The sequence below is a fragment of the Phlebotomus papatasi genome, chromosome 2 (genome assembly GCF_024763615.1).
Source record: "Phlebotomus papatasi isolate M1 chromosome 2, Ppap_2.1, whole genome shotgun sequence".
Lineage (NCBI taxonomy): Eukaryota > Metazoa > Arthropoda > Insecta > Diptera > Psychodidae > Phlebotomus > Phlebotomus papatasi.
The window spans coordinates 105723145-105743761 of record NC_077223.1 but is presented as its reverse complement, the minus strand read 5'-3'; the positions used below and the strand labels follow the sequence as shown (position 1 = coordinate 105743761).

Below are 20617 nucleotides of genomic sequence, written 5' to 3'. Positions count from 1 at the left end.
AGTACTTACGAAATGCTCGTAAATCGTATAACCCACAAACAAGTTCGTAAAGGTTTGTACATTTTTCACAAACATTGTTCGTAACATGATCACTTGACGAACATTTTTTTGTACATTTACAAACATTTGGTAAATGTTCGTAAATTTCACAAACAAATGTTTGTAAAAGTACAAAAAATGCTCGTCAAGTGATCATGCTGTGAACAATGTTTGTGAAAAAAGTACAAACTATTACGAACTTGTTTGTGGGTTATACGATTTACAAGCATTTCATAAGTCCCCCATAGGAATTCACAAACTATTCAGAATATTTTTACAAAATATTTTTTCTGTGTAGCCTCTATACATTGTGAGCAATTTTAAGCAAAATGCTTCCTTTTGAAGAAGTTTTTTTCTGAAAATTGCTCTCAGTGTGGAAAGGTCATTAGTTAGAGCTTCCGTTGAAATTTGTAATTGGTCAAACTCACAGAAAGAGTTTGTAGGGGAGACCGGGGTAGATTAGCCACCAAATGAAATTTTTCATTGCGTTTAATTTGTACAAAAAATGTTTGTATGAGGCTGATAAATATTTCATTGAATAGTAAGGAAAGTATATCTTTAGAATAAAGAGTGGTTTCCCCAAGAGGGTAGCCAGTTTTGATAAAATGTGAAGTTACTTCTCATTTTGTCTCATTCTTGCAATTTTCTAACTCATTTGAAGTAATTACATTAAAAAATTTTCTTAGTATACTGAAAGAAATGAGAGCTATATCAAATAAGTCACCAATTTTTATTTTACAATAAACTGAGATATGTGAAACCACTATAAATAATGTTGCTTCTTTTCTACAGTCTTAAGTTTTAATTATTTCAAGCAGTTCACAAAAATGTCAATTGATTTATTAATTTCAACATTTTTTTTTAAAACAAGGCATTTTTCGAGTAGTGTACTAACGGTTGACTTGAATTAGGTAACACTTTGTGTTCAAGTAATAACTTTCGCTGAGTCACACTATCCTTCTCGATTCACTCAAGAAAATGGTCATAATTCCGTTTTAATTTCCGGGGATACCATAAGATACACCTTTTGGGAAACCTTGAAAAAGCCACTTTCGATGGACATATATTATACGGCTCAAAACTTTTTGGGAAAAAATCCCCAAGCATTCATTCATTCATTTTCAACCGCTTATCCCTATTGGGGTCGCGGGCCCATGACATCCAATCTAGCAGCCCACGCCTGTCGGTCCTCCGCCACTTCAGGAAGATGTTCGGGTTCGATCCCGAGGCGTTCCAAGGCAAGATTCTGAATTTGATTCAGCCACCTTGTCCTAGGTCTGCCTCGAGGCCGAGGTCTCCTCACAATGGCTTGCATAGCTTTTCTGGGGAATCTTTCTTCATTCATGCGTTGAACATGTCCATACCATCGAAGTTGTGATCTCTCAACCCGAAGAAGCAGCTCCTCGATTCTTAGTTCCTCACGAACGGCCACATTCCTCACTCGATCTCTACGAGTGATTCCCTTTACCGCTCGAAGGTACCTCATCTCGGCAGCTTGTACTCGCGATCTTACCCTTTCGGTCATTACCCAAATCTCATGACCATAGGTGAAAATAGGAATGAACACAGCTTTGAAAACCGATAATTTAGCCGATCGACTAAGCTCGACCTTCCTCAACACGCTTCTGCCAAGCTCCCTCATTACTGCAGAAGCCTGACCGATTCGCGACGAGAGTTCTGCCTCCATCCTACCATCACTCGTGAATAACACCCCGAGATACTTGAACTTCTCCACCTGTGTCAATGAGTCTCCACTAACATGTAGCATTTCTATATAAAATAATTTTACTAAACTTTCTACTAAAATTATTGCACTACATAGCATTTCACAGTTAAATTTCTACTTTCAATTAACTAACTTTTCACAATCTTTGCTTTTAAAATTAATAATTTTAATATCTTATTAATAATACCTTACACAGAGAGTGAGACGGTCGATATGTCTTCCAGAGTATCTCTCTCTTTCAACAGTACCTTCACTCTCTTTTATGAAAGTCCATATAGAAAAAACAAGTGGTTACCCCCTTGGGTTTCCCCAATATTTCTTGGAAGGAAAACTATAAGATACCACTATCTAATGCTATACGTGGCTAATTCTGCTCCGGTCTCCCCTATACATAATCTACTTTTGTCAACGTATTCCCGGGCTAGAGGACGGGTGGCACGGGATATCAGCTTCCCGTTTTCGATGACCCCCCCCCCCTCCGCTAAAAAACCTTATCTAGGAACGTTTTCTTTCTGCTTTCTTTTAACGCCAAAATTTTCATAAAACTTGGGTAAAATGGGGTAATTCGGAATCATATCAAATCATATCAAAATAAGATAAGAACGAAGAAGTACTCTTGAACGTAAAGCTTGTAATTCGTCTTGGACTTGCTTTTCTCTCGCCAATTCTAAGCCATTTGTCTTCAATACTGTTAGGCAAATTTCGGCCACAATCACAAAATCGTAATTCTTGAACAAATATGTGGGTGGGATAACAATTGGCTGAAAATCAATCAAATACCCAGTGTTTTTGAATTTCTACTAAAATGATATACACAGTAATTTAGAATGGTAATAAAATAGCTATAATGAGAACTTTCAATTGGCACAGCAGTGTACTAAACATTTCACATCAATCGCTGAGAAAATCTATATGATCTTGTTTATCAAAACTGCATTCTATATTATGCAATCCATTACAATTTCTTCTCGCCAATATTTCTAATTTTCGCGAAAAGCCGAAGATATATCTGCATAATACTTGTGTATTTTTGAAGAAAAATATCACATACGAAGTTTATTATCCCAGATCTATTTATAATTCTCACGATCATCTCATTCATCAGATCATTTTGCCGTATAAATATAGATTAGACGCTTTTTTAGACAGTTGAAAAAAAAATGACCAAGAAATATTTACCATGCTTTCTTAAGGCCCATGATGAAAGCTTAATACTTTGTAGATAAGAAAGCAGGAGAGATTGATATAGAAGAGTTTGATGAAGTTTATTCCTCAATTTGCATTGGCGTATGTCCAAAATTGTTTTTTCTTTTTAATTGATACAGTTTGACGTTTTAATGTAAATCTTCTGAACTATATGCAATAAACAATGTTGACGAATGGGTAAAAAGTGCATTGAGTCTGTGACCCCATTTTAATGCAAAAGACTCTGCCAGAAAATTCATTTTAGTGTAGGCATGCACTTTCGACAAAATATTCATAATTCATCACATCTAAAAAGGCAGAATTAATTGGGGATGCCAAATTAAATTACTGTGTCTTTTCTTTTTTAGGAGTTGGTAAAGTATTCACAGAAATTGGGAGACAACGTCTCCGATCTTCAGAAGGCCCTAGAGTTGATGCTAAATATCCCTCATCAGGCGATTGATAGTAAATTTCTCGCTAGTATCGAGGGATATCGTGGCAATATCCACAAATTGGGACGTCTCTTAACCCACGAATGGTGGACTGTTGTTGATCGAGAAGGTAAACCCAAGGAGCGCTATCTTTTCCTCTTTAAAGCCCGCATACTCGTTTGCAAAGTTCGACGAATCTCAGATGATCGTTCTGTATTTGTGCTAAAGGATATTGTTCGGGTGAGTTGTTTCTGATTTTGAAAGATTTATGAGATCTTATCTAATTTATATTAATTTCTCAGCTTCCAGAAGTCGAAATCAAAGATTATCCAGACGCAGCCAAGTTCGAACTTCACGCAAAATCATCCGGAGGACCAGTATCATCGCTTCCTCTCATCTTTCACGCCCACAACACCGATACCAAGGCCAGGTGGCTCAAGGAAATTCGCCTCTACGCCACAGACCAAGTAGCCCTACAAGAGCACGCCGTTGACGATCTACGTCTAGATCCCAATCAGGTTCATCAAGACGCAGGGCCAGTCTTCAAACTTCCCCATCGCATTGAACCCGACAATCCTGACGCAGGTGTTCGACCATCAGACGTCGCCAAGGACTACTTCCTCCCCAAGAAAACCAAACCATCTGAGGAATCAGTGAACCATCAAAGTGTTATTGAAAGTTCTTCAGTGCAATCATCCCAAAAAGTTGTTCAAGCAAGTGAATCAGTGCTCAAAGAAATCAAATCAGAAAGTATTCATGTGAACGCTAGTGAATCAAAAGAACGAGCTAAATCTGCTGAAAGAAAATTACAACGTACAGGTGCTGTTGAGACCTCTGTTGAAGAGACTCAAGTGTCCAGTGCAACAAAGGTTGAAAACCACCAAGTGATCGGTGAGTGCAATAAGGAAAATCTTCCGCCAGAGAAGAGTAAAGTAAAGTGTGAGAAAAGTGTTGATGAACCACCAAATAAGCAATTTAAAACTGAAAAATCGCCAGAAAAGAAGAAAATCTCCCCGGAGAAAGTGTCTAAAATCCCAGTGAAGAAATCTTCGCCGGAAAGTGAATCAAAGGCAGTTAAAGAACCGGAAAAACCCGTTGAGAAACCACAAGTTGTTCAGGAAAAAGCTAAAGTTGAAAGTTTAGTTTCTAGTGATAAAGTTAAGACAGTTGAAGAAAAGTCCAGATCTGTTCAAGATACCCAGAAAACCCAAGTGAAATCAGTTCAGGAACCGAATAAACACGTCCAAGTTCCAGAACCTGAGAAAAAGTTAGAAAAATCGAGCCCTACTAAGGATCTCCCTAAGGAACCTGAAAAGCCAAAAGTTGTTCAGGAACCGGAAAAACCGAAAAGTGAACTTGCAGTTGAGCCCCCTAAAAATCCCCAAAAAGAAACTGAAAAACCCAAAGTAGAATCTGTTAAAGAATCTCCTGTAGAGAACCCAAAGACAGTTCAAAAGGAAGAGCCTAAGAAGGACACTACAACAGAGACCTTACCAACTTCTAAAGCAAGTGATAAGGAATCCAAGGAAAAGCCCACAGTTACATTTGACCAAGCAGCTGGCGGTCAAGAAAAGTCATCAGACAAGGTCTCCGGATCAGAGTCAAGTAAGAAGGGTGTACCCTTGAAGAAAATCCTATCGAAACCCATCGAAGATCCCGATCCACCAGATCGTCCAGAGCCCCCTCGTGGCGGTGGCGATAGATCACCAAGTACCATTATCCCTGATTTCAATCCACCACCACCCCTAGTCTATCACACAACTTTCGAAGTATCCCTCCACAAAGAACCACTCCCACCACCACCAGTACCACCCACAATCTCCCACAAGATCATCGTCCACACTGAGAGCTTAGAGCAACGTACAGCTGATTTCCTAAGTGGCAAATGCCAATTGGAATTGGACCCAGTTAATTACTCCCTCGAGGCGGCACAGAGTAAATTGCGTGATATCAAGTCCACTGTCCACAAGTCCAAAGACACCTCAGATCGTGTTGAGGACACTGTGTGGAAGGCAAAGTGTGGGGTATTTGATAAGATACAACCACCTCCGCCACCACCTGAACCAAAAGCAAAAGTCTATGATATTGTGGAGATAGTTCAACCACCTGAAGAATGTGCTAAATTGCCAGAAGATCTCCAAAAGCAGTACGATATCACGAAGGAATTGTTAATAGCAAAAGGCGAACAAAAAATGGCATCCAGATATTCAAGTTCACGGTACTCGCGAAAGAGTCAAGGTGAGAGATGCCAGGCTTTCTCTATTGCAAATGTGACCCTCCCTCTGTGTCGTCTCTTTGTCTTTTCTCTTGGTTTGTACAGCGATCATGAGTCCAGTCAGTTGAATCAACGTTATCTTACAATATTTCTCACGAAAAAACATCCTCAAAAAATTGTTGTACACTTTTAGTGCATGCTTTCTTTACTATAAAAACTGTCTCAACATCTTTTTCTTCCAGCCCTCGTGCTTCCTGCATTGTTGAGAAATGTCGTAGATTTTATATGCTATTCTTAGTTCTTTGACTACGTTTATACATTCAATTGTTTTAAATCAACAGCTCTTTTTATGATTTGAATTTAATTAAAAATTATTTGAGATATCCTCTGTTACTGATTTACTTTACTGATTTGATTTACTGTATACAGTGCAACGCCAGTAGTGCCAACTAATTATTTCCAGCCTTGTTTTACAGAATTCATTGCCATTATTGAAGTCCAAAAAAACCTTAACTAAATTGAGCAATTCTCAGAGAAATAGACTGGGGCAAAATTAGTCAGCAAAAAAAATTCTCCATTACGTATAATTTACAAAAAAAATGTTAGAACTAGGAGGGAAATTCTGCAACGCTCTGACAATGCCATATGACAAATTGGGTTCGAATCTTAGGAGAGCTTTTTCGAGAACGCGATTCTGTAGTTGTGACATTGCCATTTCAGCTCACGTGGCATTGTCCAGAAGTCACATTTGAGATTTCTAGTAATTCAAATGACAATGAATTTTGTTAAACAAATCAACAAAGACGTATACTGTATTTTCATAAATTCATCAAGTAAAGGGATTTCATTAAAAATTCAATGAATTGCATTTTCGAACTCATATGATATGATAAAAAAAGCTCGAATGGCATTGTCAGGTTTAGAACTCACGCGTGATAATGCCACGAATATTAAGAATTCCCCTACAGGTTTATAAACATTTTAGGAAGAGAGGCGTTTGCGTGCTATTGAGATTAAAGTCCAACGCGCAATAAATTTGGTTTTGTAAACATGTTTTTGGCATTTCAATGAGAGTGAGTGAGATCTATATCTAGTCATCTCGCTCATTCTCATGGGAAATTTTGAAAACATATTTACAAACAAAAGTTATTGTGCGCTAGTCATAAATCTCTTTAAAGCACAGAAAACGGTATAAGTAATTAAAGAAGTACCGTCTCTTCTTTAATTTAGAAAATCTTCTTTTTACATTATATGCTTTTAGAGACAACCAAAATCAAAAAGTACAATTTAAACACAAAATTAAAGGAAAAATTAATATACAAGAACAAAATTAAAAAAAATAATTCAAGACAACAGAATATAATATATTTAATTATGAATAAATAAATTTAATGGAAACAATTTGTTTCAAAAAGCTACTTATTTGACTGCAAGAAAATTGAAATTAATGAGCTAGGGTGGAGTAACCACTTATCGCCACTTGTAGGACAAAGTGAAGTTTACTTTATTATAACTTTTGACCCCTTATAAAATAACTCAAATTTGACGCAAAGTTGCTTAGATGTATTGGCTCTAGTTTTGCCAAGAAAATAGTCCACTAATTTAACGCTGGATTACTTAAAAAACTCATTTTTATTAACAATCCAAAAATAACCTCTTCGTCGCCACTTTTTACCACTTTTGGCCAGTTCTGTAACCACTTCTCGCCACCCACTTGAAAATGTTCAAACTCGATTATTTTAGACAATGTTATGAAAATAATATATTCAGCATTTGTTTTTCCACATGATCACCTTATTATTACTTACTTTAAATGATTTTTCTCCACTTTTATTTGAGAAATCAAATTATTAGACTCTTGCAGAAAGTAAATAAAGCAGATTTGACAACTGAGCATCTATGAAGTGAAGTTAGCATCGCCTATTAAAAAGGAATGGCGACAGGTGGTAAATCAATTTCAGAATGTAACCATTTTCCGCCATGGATCATTTTTACATAAAAAATAATATAAAAAAGAAATATTAACTAACTAAATACAAATTTTATGTATTCTACGAATACAATTAACTGTTCAATAGACAAATTATTTATCCAAAATCGTAAATTTTGTTCGATAAAAATTTCATAACACGTAGTATATTTAGTAAGAAATATTAGCCGTACTCACTATGGCGCTGTTATCTTGTAATATCGTTATCTCGTTATCTCGTTATGTTCTCGTAATTTATTTTATAAATGAAAAATTATAACAAGATAACAGATTACGGAGATTACGAGATAACAACGCCATAGTGAGTACGGCTATTGGCTTTCAGGCACTTGATTAAAATATTGTTCCAAAAAATGCTCATACACTTAAATTCAAAACAAAAAAAAAAAAGAGTTTTTCGACTTTACAAGTAGCAGCAGTAGAGATACAAATAATTTTACAGTTAATTTAATTCGCAAGTAATGGAAAAAATTGCGATTTCAATATAAGTGGCGAAAAGTGGGGCATTGGCGAGAAGTGGTGATTCCACCCTATTTTAACATGTTAATTTGCTGAATTCAAATCCATTTCAGCAATCACATTTATGCTCTTTTAGCACAATTAAATGTATTTTTTTTTGGATCAAATATTATTTTGTATAACAAAAAAGTCTAAATATAATTCAACTGATTTTTAACGCAAAATAATTCATAAGAGCAATTATTTGAAAAAATAATTTAATTTTATAAACTGAAAAATCCAAGTGTGATAGCACATTTTTCACATTTTAATATTGCTAGCAGAAAGCTGAATTTTACAAAAAAAAATTAGGTGTTCTTGCAATTTCTCAATTTTTCCGTATGATCTTTCACAAAACTGTGTAGGGCTATTTCTAGTATTAGGTGAGATTCTTAACAATCTCACCTACTATAATCCTAACAAAATTTCATGTCGTCCGATCGACCTCAAATTTGGCCAAAATCCGTTTCGCCACTTCCTGATTCCGAATATATATGTGGCTAAGTTACGTTCCCGGCCGGCCGGCCGGCCGGCCGGCCGCTCTTTGGAGCTTAATAGCTCCTAAACTAAAAAAGATATCGACTTGCGGTTTTCGGCAAAGGTTATATATCGGGTGAAAATTGCAACTTGGTGCATAGAACCCCCACCCCCCACCCCTCCTTCCGCCATTTTGAAGACCCCCCTTTTTTTGTTTTCTCAATAGCTCCGCCCCTATGGCATTCAGCGGACTCAAATTTTAGTATGTTATAGCTGGGCCTTAGAGCTTTCCATCAATACCAAACTTAAGGTCCCCCGACCCCCCTGACCCGAGTTATAAGGGTCCAAAAAAAATTTCTTAAAATGGCCATAACTCCGGTTCTAATTGTCAGAATTTAAAAAGTGAGGGCTTTTTGGAAAGCTCTCGTGAAATGCCACTTCCCCTTCTAACATCGCAAGTTCATAAAACCACCGCTAGGGGCGCTTTTTTTAAAAAGAAAATTTTTAAATCTTAAAAGTTAAATAACTCAAAAATTCCATTGTGCATCTGGCTGAAAATTTAGTATGTTGTAGCCGTTGATTATACCTATCAAACAAAAAAAACCTTAAGTCGATCCATAACCCCTGACCCGAGCTATAAGGGGTCAAAGTTCGAACATTGACCGGCCTCTATCTCCGGTTCTAATTAACATAGCGACCTAAATTTTACCTTTTTGGTTTCGTCTCGATGAGCACTTTCAGATGGAAGTTCAAAAATTCACCACAGGTGGCGCTGTGATAGCGTCAAAATTCATCGAAATTCAAAGTCACTTTTCTCAAAAACGGCATTGTGCAAGTTAATGAAATTTTAGTATGTTGTAGTCCAGTCTAGGACGTTTCCAAAATGGTGCGTATGCGCGCTGTGGTTTCAATAGAACCGGAGATATGAGGGGTCAAAGTTCACGAAATTCAAAAAATCATATCTCCGGTTCTATGTGACCGATTTTGATGAATGAGGGCTTAAACGAAAGATCTCACCAAATGCTACAACTTTATAGAATATTTGAACTTCGTGGGACCAACACCAGGGGCGCCACAGTCGAAAAACCAATTTCAATATCACATAACCTCAATTATCTCGACTGTCGCTGAACCGATTTTGATGATTACTTCAACATAATTGTAGAGCACATTTGTCTCTACATTTCGTCCATACATCATTTTCCACTCAGACTACGCTATCACTCCGATTTTGCCGTTTAAGTGTGAAAAAATTGATTTTTCCAATAATAACGCTTTGAAATCACTCAGATGCCAATTTGACTGCCTCTACTCCACCAAGACACTTAAAATAGGGGTTTAAATGGAAAGTCCCGCAAAATACAACAATTCTTTGATATAGTTGAAGTTCAACAAATGACTACTTGGGGAACTCTGGATGAAAAAACGAGTTAAGAAACAAAAAACCTCGCTTATCTTGGCTTCTGAGTAATCGATGAGTTCAAGTTCTACGGCAAAATTATAGAGAACATTCTGGTCTACATTTCACCCATATAACACTTTTCTGTCAGTTCATCCAAATCCTTGATATTTTGGTTTAAATACAAAATTTGTATAATTTCACGAATTTGATTCAAGATAACTGAATGGCGTCTCCCAACTTCAGCTCCAAATCGAATTTGCATGCACTCCGAGTTAGCTCACGTTAAGAATCTCACCTACATAAGCCGGTTAGGATTATCTGTCCCTTTTTTATTGATTTTATTAATGTGCCTGATATATGAATAGATAAGAGAACTTTCAATTGCTTAATAAATCACGGAAAAAATCGTTCTTCAAGATTAAAGGGCAAAGATCTAAATTTGATCATAAACCTTCTATAGTCAAGTGTGGTAATCTGGGCGCTTCGCTATCTGGATCGTTTAATACTAATCCATATAAAATAATATTTTTATTTTTATTTCCGTAATATAGTCACTACAGTAACATAATATAACTATTCAAGTTTGAGAAAAAGCAAAAATAATATTTTTATCCAGTAAATAAGTGAGTGCCCGGATTAGCAAACTTTTCGCTAATGACAGTTGGTTGATTAAAAACATTTATTGTTTTTTCCTTATGAAAAAAGTATTTTAAATCCAAAGGTTTAATTAAAAGTGAATAAGCGAAAAGGCGACCCAGTTAGTGCATGATGACTTATTTCAGTATTATCATTATTTTATAAATTTTCTTTAATATTTTTGATAATTTTTTTTATATTATGTTTCTAAATGAAACAGTGAATAACTGTATGGATTTAGAAGAAGTAAAAAAGATTTTCATCAGTCCAAAAACAAACGTTTAAGTAGCACTCTTCGGAAAACGATCCAGTTACCCCACCTTATGTATAAAAAGTTTTCTGTTCGAAAAATAATATCATGTCACTTATTTTACCTTCAAGAAGACGATAGGGGGAAGTGGGACACCTTTGGAATTAGGATTTTTTACCTACTTTTAAATATAATTGTGCCATATCGCGATATAATTTGACTGCACAAACACATTGAGAAGCTAAATTATACCACGATAAGACTCAATTTTATTTAAAAATAGGTGAAAAATCCCAATTTCAAAGGTGCCCCACTTCCCCCTAAGGGAAGCACAATAGTATGACATTTTTGGATATTGATACTACCAGGCAGGGGCATGACGTTTCTTATGTTTCCCATATGTTTCTAGCGTGCCGAAAAAACTTTTGGGTTTATTAGCTGTTTTCTGCCATTGTAGAATGGATTATCAAATAATACTAATACAAAATAAAAGCTAATTTAATAACGAAAAGGCAACCGAAAATCCCAAATTGGCAACCTACGTAGTTTTGGAGATATCTCGTGAAATGTGTACGAAAACAGGAAAAAAATTACACTAAAACTGGTTACATTTTACAGAGTCACTACCATGGATTGGTACTACCAGAGTCGCACTGTATTCATAAAAAATAAATTAATTTCGAATATTCTGTATAAACGTAGTCTATGTTCTTTTATATATATGTATATATGTTTATAACAAAATTATCTGACTCTATTTATTGTTTATTGTTCTATTTATTGTCTTCTTGTTCATCAGCTAGACAAAGGGAAAAATATCTAAAAGAAAAAGTTTCTGTTTTAAAAGGAGTATTACAATATTGGTTTATTTTTTAAACCACTCGATATTTTCCCTTTGGCTAAGACAAACTAAAAGTAGTCGTTGATCAAGTTGACAGAAATTGTTTATTATGCTTCTTATTTTTCATACTACTCTATCCCTCCTTGGTTAACTCTTTAATATAGTTAGCAGCGCGTATCAGTCATCTTATGAATCTAGTTCAATGTCGTCCTCCTCTTCGGCTTATACATCATCTGGCCAGTACACAGCCATCGGAAATGAACGACAAATATCCAATGGGACTGGCATTAAGCCAATATTTAAGAAAACCATGAAAGGGTGTAACATCCAACGTAAGTCTTTCTTATCCATCCAAAATTCTATCAATCTACCACAAAATTCTATCTCTTTCTCGACATTAACTCAAAAGACAGACCTATCCCCTTTGTTAAAAATTAATTATTTCCTTAAAAAAAAATTTAAAACCTCTAAGAAAGAGTCATTAAGGTACACTTTATCATTTTTTGGGGAAAATTGTGTCGTCGCTTTAGAAGAAGCTTCAGTGCGCTTCAAGTAGTTGTGTCATGTAAATCGCTAGAAAATGTAGTTGTTAAACTAATAGTGAAAACATCAATCGTCCCAAAAAATATGCCCTTCAAAAGAAGGCACTCATTAACATGAATTTTCTTTTATTTTTTTTTTTTAAATCAAACAGCCGGAGATAAAGCAATATTTGAAATTCAATTGGAAGGAGAACCGTCTTCTGTGACATGGTTGAAGGATAACAAGCCCTTGGATGATCGTCTCGCAGACAGGATTAAGAAGACAGAATTAGCGAATAATACTCATAAATTGGAGCTGCAACATTGCAGCGAAGACGACAGTGGACTCTACACAGCTAGAGCCAACAACGGTGCCGAATCAGCAACCTGCAGTGCTCAGTTAATTGTCCAGAAAAGTAAGTTATGGGAGGTGTAGGCCAGAGGGTGTGTCACTTAACAACTGAGCGCCAATTTTCCGATCTCTTGCAAAAATTATGCCGATCTGTGGATTTTTGGCTCATTCTTACTTCAAATTTAGAATTTAAAAAAAAAAGATGATAAGTCTATAGAACAATCCGAAGGGTAAAGGCCTCTACACAGAAAACAATATTTTGTAAAAATGTTCGTAAATGTTTGTGAATTCCTATGGAGGCGTTACGAAGTGCTCGTGAATCGTATAACCCACAAACAAATTCGTAAAAGTTTGTACTTTTTCACAAACTTTGCTTGTAACATGATCACTTGACGAACATTTTTTGTACTTTTACAAACATTTGTTTGTAAATGTTCGTGAACACACAAAAAATGTTCGTAAAATTTTGTCTTTTGTTTGTAAATGTTCGTAAAATATTCGTCAGATAAACAAAAAATTACGAACAAATGACAAAATTTTACGAACATTTTTTGTGTGTTCACGAACATTTACAAACAAATGTTTGTAAAAGTACAAAAAATGCTCGTCAAGTGATCATGTTACGAACAATGTTTGTGAAAAATGTACAAACTTTTACAAACTTGTTTGTGTGTTATACGATTTACGAGCATTTTGTAAGTACCCCATTGGAATTCACAAACATTTACGAACATTTTTACAAAATATTTTTTTCTGTGTACACATTGGGAACAATTTCCCCAAAAACCGCATTTTTGACAGAATTTTGACGTTTTCATCTACAGCATTGCAGACAATTTCGTTCAAAAACACAATTTTTGACGAAAATTGTTCCCAACAATGAAACCGAACAGAAAATTTCCTCCGGAAGAGGCAAATTCCTTCCAGATTATACGTGAAAATCCCGTGACGTGTTTAGCGGGAATTCTAAGGATAATTCTGTAAAAATTAAACTTATACTTCGGGCGAGATGGTTTTATAATTGCAAAATTTTAGTAAAAAAAAAAAAGGAAAAAGTAAAACAAAGACAAAATTGAAGAAATTTAAAGGAAAAAGAAGTATAAAGATAAAACAAAAAAAAGTAAAATTTTGATTCCTGCTTAATAACTTTGGATTTAATTCCAAGAGATATCTTATTGTTTCCAAAATAATAAAATAAAAAATAAAAAAAGGAATAAAATTGTAGGGAACTTTTTATGGGTTTTCCTAAAGATTTCCCAGAGAATTAACCCCAAGTTTTTCTGGGGCCGTATACTCCAGATGTGAGAGTTTGATTTTGTGGGAAAAGCCAACTCTCCGTGTGGAACTCGCCTACTTGGTATCCACGAAATTTTCGATTGGAAATTTTCTCATCAAAAACCAGGGAGAATTCTCGAGTGGTATTCCCGGTGAGAGTTTGATTAATTTACATAGAAAATAAGCAAAGAAATTAAAATATCGCGTTTTTTTAAGTTTTAAATGATTTTTAAATGATTATTTCACTTAATAAATACAATTTCCGTATATTTATAATAAATTTCATTGAAGTTTTTTTTTCTTAATAAACTGTGCAGGAATTTCGAACTTTTTTGTTATTATCTCTTATTATTTTTCTATTTTTTTGCGCTTGATACCAATCATTTTCCAAATTGTTTGTTATTTTAATATAATTTTGTTTCAGCTCTCGTAAATTAGAAAACGGGTTTGGCCATTTAATGATTGCGAAAATATCATGAATACTTGTCGAGTCGAAGTTCTAAAGTATTGTAAAAATGTTACAAAAATACACGTCAAATCCAAAAACAATACCAAATTAACATTTAATATGCCTCACCGCTTAAAAATTGGTTCGAAAAATCACAAAAAATACAAGAAAATGTGAAAATATTAAAAAATTAACAATAAGTACACCTTTTTTCTCTTCCGAATTCCTGTTGGAATTTTACGTATTATTTTCCAAAAAATCCCAAATTATAAATGAGAATTTTTAAATTTCCAAAAATTGTAAAATTGCCCAATTGCAAAAAAATAAAGAAAAATGCAATGGAAAATGGTTTTTTTGCTACAAAAATCTCTGAAAATTCACTTTAGCATTATTTGATAATTTTCAGAAAATTTATACAACCATAAGAAAATGGGAAAATCTTTATACAGTAGACTCTCTCTCAATTGGGCATTTGGGGCAAAATGTCATCCGGTTTATCAATAGATTTGGGCGTCAAAGCCTTTTTAAATTCCACAAAAAGCGCTTAATTATACAGAATCACGATAAAATAGGAAGAACTACAGCGAATTTGAGCAAATTAGCTTCATAATTAAACGTGAAAATTGTTAACAACATTTTTCGCCCGATTGAAAAAGAGCCGATTGCGCGAGAGTCTACTGTACGTATAAATACGTATTTATAATAATTGAATTGATACAAATGCAAAGGATTTTTTTTTTACTTTAGTAAAATATTAAGAAGAGAAATTTGGCATGAATTGCCGTTGCAGTCATTTAAGTGTTAAGAGGAATCGTGATGAATAAATCAAAGCTTACAACAATGTTATTTAATTGTTTATTCATTCATTGAGTTTATAATTACTTCAGTAAGGTAAAGTGTCTTCGAGTCGACCATCAATATTTGAATGTTTTAATGGTGAATTTCTATAAAATTGTCACTGCTTTGTATTTATTTATGAAATAATTGACCTATGAATGTTAGATCATACGCCAAATATTAGTGCAAATATAAATAAATTGACTGAATAACTCAACCGGTCGAATTGAGGAACCGGTCGACTTGAGAGCACTTTGTCTTATTCAGTTTTTTTGCGACCAAAGACAGCGCGCGGAATGTCAAAAAGCGATTTCCACAAAGAGTTCCATACGAAAATCTCGCCTGATTCTCACCAATATTCGTGGAAACGGAGAGAAGGCAGGTTGGAAAAATAGGTGAAAATGTCACGGAGAGAAACTCGCGTAAAATCTTCTCTCACAAAGTAGAGAATACGGCCCATGGTCTTTCCCAAAAAGTTCCCAAGGATTTCTTTGAGAAAAGTCTGCAAGTTCTTCCGACTTCTGACTTTTTCATGGGAGTTCTCGGGGATTTCTTTGAGAAAAATCCCTGTTTTCAGGGCAAGCCTAATGGAAGCATTATCTCGCAGGATGGGGAAGATTCCCTAGGAATTTGTAATACATGCCAATCAAGCTTTAACCAAATTTAACGGTTAAATTTCAAATCCAATTCATTCGTCCGTCCTTTATCCACATACAAGCCAAACGATTTGAGAAATTGGTTTTTCATGTTCAGTGACCCCCTCTCTTCACATAACGATCTTCGCAGAGGCACATGGCAGTTACTTTACCAAAATTACCGCAAAATACATTAGAATAAACTTAAATTATTTTGCAGTGTCTGCTGAGAAGAAAAAGGAACTGGCTGAGGCCAATGCACCTGTATTTACAATTCGCCTAAAAGATACAGAAATTATGGAAAACACTTTCTTGCGCTTCATGGTAAAGGTCAAAGGAGATCCTTCACCAAAAGTCAAATTGTAAGGACTATATTGTAAATTTCCTGAGCAAGACTTTGACTATATTTATTCTAGTTTCAAAGATGGCAAGGAAGTCCAGGAGGGTGATTCTCACATTGAAATCAACAGTGAACGAGAAGAGGCAGGATTCTACGAACTAATCATTGCTGAGGTTAATAAAAAAGATGCTGGACAGTATTCCTGTACAGCCGTTAATAAATACGGAGAAGCATCTTGTGAAGCCAAGGTTACAGTTTGTGGTAAGGAAGGTTTTGGGTTTTTTTTTTAAATGGGAATTCTTTAAAAAATGGTAAATTGAATTTTAGAGGACAAAGACATCTTTGGAGAACTGTCCGGAGGAATTTTGCCACAGGGTGAAAAGCCCACATTCTCATGGAAACGCAATGGCCAAGCTTTTGATCCCGAGGAACGCTTTAAGGTTCTCTTGGGTGATGATGAAGATTCCCTGGCCCTCGTTTTCCAGCACGTGAAGCCTGAGGACGCGGGGATTTACACTTGTGTGGCACAAACAAGCACCGGAAATATCTCCTGCAGTGCCGAGCTGACTGTTCAGGGAGCTGTGCAGCAGTTGCTGCGTGAACCTGAAAAGCCTCAGCTCATAGTTGAGCATCGTGAACCCGTGGCTTCCATTGGAGGATCAGCGATGCTCGAACTCCACTGCAAAGGCTACCCCAAGCCGGAGATATTGTGGAAGCATGATGGGAAGGTCATTGAACCAAGTGGAAAGTACAAGTTCTTGTACGAAGACTCTGAAAGTATGTCTCTGGTAGTGAAGAATGTAACAACTGAAGATGCTGGATTCTACACAATAACAGCAGCCAATGAGCTAGGAGTTGATACAGCAGAGATGAATTTAATTGTTAAGACACCGCCGAGGATTAAGAAACCCTCAGATTTCAGCTGCATGGCTGATGAGGTCTTTAAAATGGGAGTAGAAGTCGAAGGTGTTCCTCCGCCCACATGTAAATTCTTCAAGGAAGGAAAGGAAATCTACGAGACCGAACGCGTAAAGTTCACAAGTTCCAATGGTACTCACAATATTGAATTCTACAATGCTACCTTGAAGGACAGTGGAGCTTACTCAGTAATTGCTACCAATGAAGTTAGTCAGACTTCAGAATTCTGGAGTCTCACTGTAAACTCCGCTCCTAAAGTGACAAAGAAACTAGGTGAACAGATCATCGTGGGAGAAAAGGAAGACATCGTTCTGACCGTGAGAACGGACTCCTATCCACCACCAACGGTCAAATGGCTGAAGGATGGCAAGGAACTCAACATGAAAGACTCTCGAATTCGTGTCTTGACAGAAGGAGACGTTCACACTCTAATCATCAGTGGAGCCTGCCGTGCTGACGCTGCTCGTTATGGCGTAGAATTGATCAATCAACATGGTACAATTCGCGATGAAACCACGGTTGACGTGAAATGCGGTCCGCAGTTCAAGCAGAAACTTAAAGATATCACAGTAAATGAGGGTGATACCAACATTGAACTATCAGTCAGTGTCGAGGGCTTTCCCAAACCAACTATTCAGTGGTACATTGATAGCACAGAGATATCTTCAACGCGCAATGAGTATCGTAGGATTGAATCAGGAGAAAACTACACGCTGGTCATCAATGAAGTCACAACGGAAATGCGTGGAAAGTACTCATGCGTTGTGAAAAACGAATTTGGCAGTGAGGAGAGTGTTGCCAATGTCACAGTTCAGTGCAAACCGAAGCTCAAGAAGAAGCTCAAAGACACAGAAGTTAATGCAGGAGACAATCTAACCCTCGAAGTAGAAGTTTATGCTGTGCCAGAGCCCAAAGTTGTCTGGTAAGAATTTTTTTTACAACCCTATTTTACAGCCTTTATTCTGAACTAATTGAATTGTTAACTAAGAAGATATAAGGATTAGCCGTTTTTTACTTCTCGAACTCTACAGAGAGATCAATTTAACTAATCTTAAGGCCGGCTTCAGACCTAAGGTTTAGCCCAGTTCTCGATGATCTCGAAATTCAAAATTGTAATCAATTTTATTGCTTTCTCAAAATTTAATGAATCACTTGCCTATATTGTCCAATCTTAAGTGATAATTTTCCAAGAAATCTTGATTGATAAGAAATCAGGTCTGAAGCCCGTATAACAAAAGAAATAGAAGTTAATTGAAATCGGTTAATAAACTTTAGGAGATAGAGTCCGATAAATTTCGGTAAAGTATGGACCAGGGTAAAGTGGAATGTTTTGAGGAAGGATGTGACCCATCGTTGGAGAGGTCTCAATTTCTGACACAACAAATTAAAATTTCACCAAAATCGGTTAATAAATACCAAATGCAGGCTGAGATAATTGAAATTAAACTTTTTAAAGTGCTATATTTTTTATTTCAAAATGAAATTTATTGACATAAATTTCATTTTGACTTTTAAATTGACATAAATTGGAAAAAATCGTTGGAAAAATTTTTCAACGAATTATTACTGACGAGAAGAATATTTTCCATTTTCAATTTGGAAAAAAAAATTAAATAAAAGAATAAACGAGGAAGATTTGAACGTGAGTGCATAAATGAAAACCGAAAGAAGCGCTCTAGACGTGGCGCCTAAACCCATTGCACCACGACACAGCTGTCGGGACATGAAGTTAAAGTCATACATTTGTTTTTTTTATCAAATGTTTATTCCCTATTTATAAATTTATAATAAATTTATAATTTTGGTCAAGTTTGAACCCGATCGGAGGACATGAAATTTTGGTAGGATTATAGTAGGTGAGATTGTTAAGAATCTCACCTAATAGGGTAGAGTCAGTACTTTTCGCCACCATTAAGCTTTAGGGGTCTCGTAAGGTGTGATATTTTTGTCAGACTAAAATGAATTTTTGTATAAAGATACTCTGAAGTAATATCTATTTATATATCGAGGATACGTTTCGAGAATTTTAGATAATCTCATTGAAAAATATGCATTTTCCCCAATTATGCTTGTTTCAGTACTTTTCGCCATCTGTTTTAAAACGAATTTCAAATAATTAAGAGACGTAATAACGTATTGGGATATTAGAACAGAACATATTATGAGTGTTGAAGTGCTATTTATTCTTAAATGCCTTAAATTAGTTGTTTTATATTAGATGGCGAAAAAGTGCTTACATGGCGAAAAGGGCTGACTCTACCCTACATGATGATTTTACTATATTCAAATATATATGGGCCAATCCATCTCAAAACGACCGAAAAAATCGCAAATCGAGGGGTCATGGTCTTAGATGTTTTTGAATTTTACATATGTTAAAGTACATGATAAAATAATATACCCCTATTTTTTTTTTTCGTCCGAAAAAAAATCCTGGCCGGAGATACATGGCGTCAAAGATGGCGCCTCGCGCTTCATTCCTCAATTGCGATTTTTAGCAAATATTTTAAAATGCTCTATTTCGGGAACGGGTTGAGATTTCTTCTTACTCTTTTTTTATTTGAAAGATAATTTTATACTCTTTAAAACGATATACTAGTTTTTGTATTATCTGCTCAAGTTTTTTTGTAACGGTCTTTTAAAAAAAAATTGAAAAAAATTAATAATTAATTTTTCTCAAAAACCCCATTCTCAAAAATTTTGATTTTTTTACTGTTGATCAGTAACATTGAGTACTACATTCCCTGAAAAGGCGAGCTTCCACTTTTGCACTTACTTTTTTTAAAAAATATTTGAAAAATTACCATATTTTCAAAATTAAAAATAACCAGTTAAACTCAAAATTTTGAGTTCAACTTTTCAGGGAATATAGTACTCCACAATACTTATAAACAGCCAAAAAATTAAAATTTCTCGAAATCAAGTTTTTGGTAAAAAATTTATTTTTTGAGTTTTAAATAAAAATGTCTTTTACTGACAAAAATCAAACTTTAAGATACATTTGACACATGTGTCAATATGTAGATTTTTTTTTAAACGTAATTTCAAAAAAAATTTTTTTTTTATTTTTTCAAAAAAAAATCAAAAAAATTTCCAAAAAATTTTTTTTTGAAAAACTAAAAGAAAACAAAAAAACATAATTAGTACATGTGTTTAATATGATTTAAAGGCTTATTTTTGTAAATAAAAGACATTTTTATTTAAAACTCAAAAAAAATTTTTTTTTTTCAAAAACTTGATTTCGAGAAATTTTGATTTTTTGGCTGTTTATAAGTATTGTGGAGTACTATATTCCCTGAAAAGTTGAACTCAAAATTTTGAGTTTAACTGGTTATTTTTAATTTTGAAAATATGATAATTTTTCAAATATTTTTTAAAAAAAAGTAAGTGCAAAAGTGGAAGCTCGCCTTTTCAGGGAATGTAGTACTCAATGTTACTGATCAACAGTAAAAAAATCAAAATTTTTGAGAATGGGGTTTTTGAGAAAAATTAATTATTAATTTTTTTCAATTTTTTTTTAAAAGACCGTTACAAAAAAACTTAAGCAGATAATGCAAAATCAAGTATATTGTTTTAAAGAGTATAAAATTATCTTTCAAAT

At 34.9% G+C, this 20617-nt stretch overlaps 1 protein-coding gene across 1 annotated transcript in view; it reads left to right on the top strand.

The window, feature by feature from the left end:
• The window catches only part of LOC129800599 (obscurin-like), a 90369-nt gene that overhangs the window by 47931 nt on the left and 21821 nt on the right, over positions 1-20617 (top strand). Inside the window, exons 9-15 of the mRNA XM_055845096.1 lie at positions 3319-3621; positions 3684-5619; positions 11855-12022; positions 12385-12627; positions 15979-16120; positions 16175-16359; positions 16426-17938. Of these exons, the coding sequence (XP_055701071.1) occupies positions 3319-3621; positions 3684-5619; positions 11855-12022; positions 12385-12627; positions 15979-16120; positions 16175-16359; positions 16426-17938 (4490 nt within the window). The remainder of the gene's footprint in view (positions 1-3318; positions 3622-3683; positions 5620-11854; positions 12023-12384; positions 12628-15978; positions 16121-16174; positions 16360-16425; positions 17939-20617) is intronic.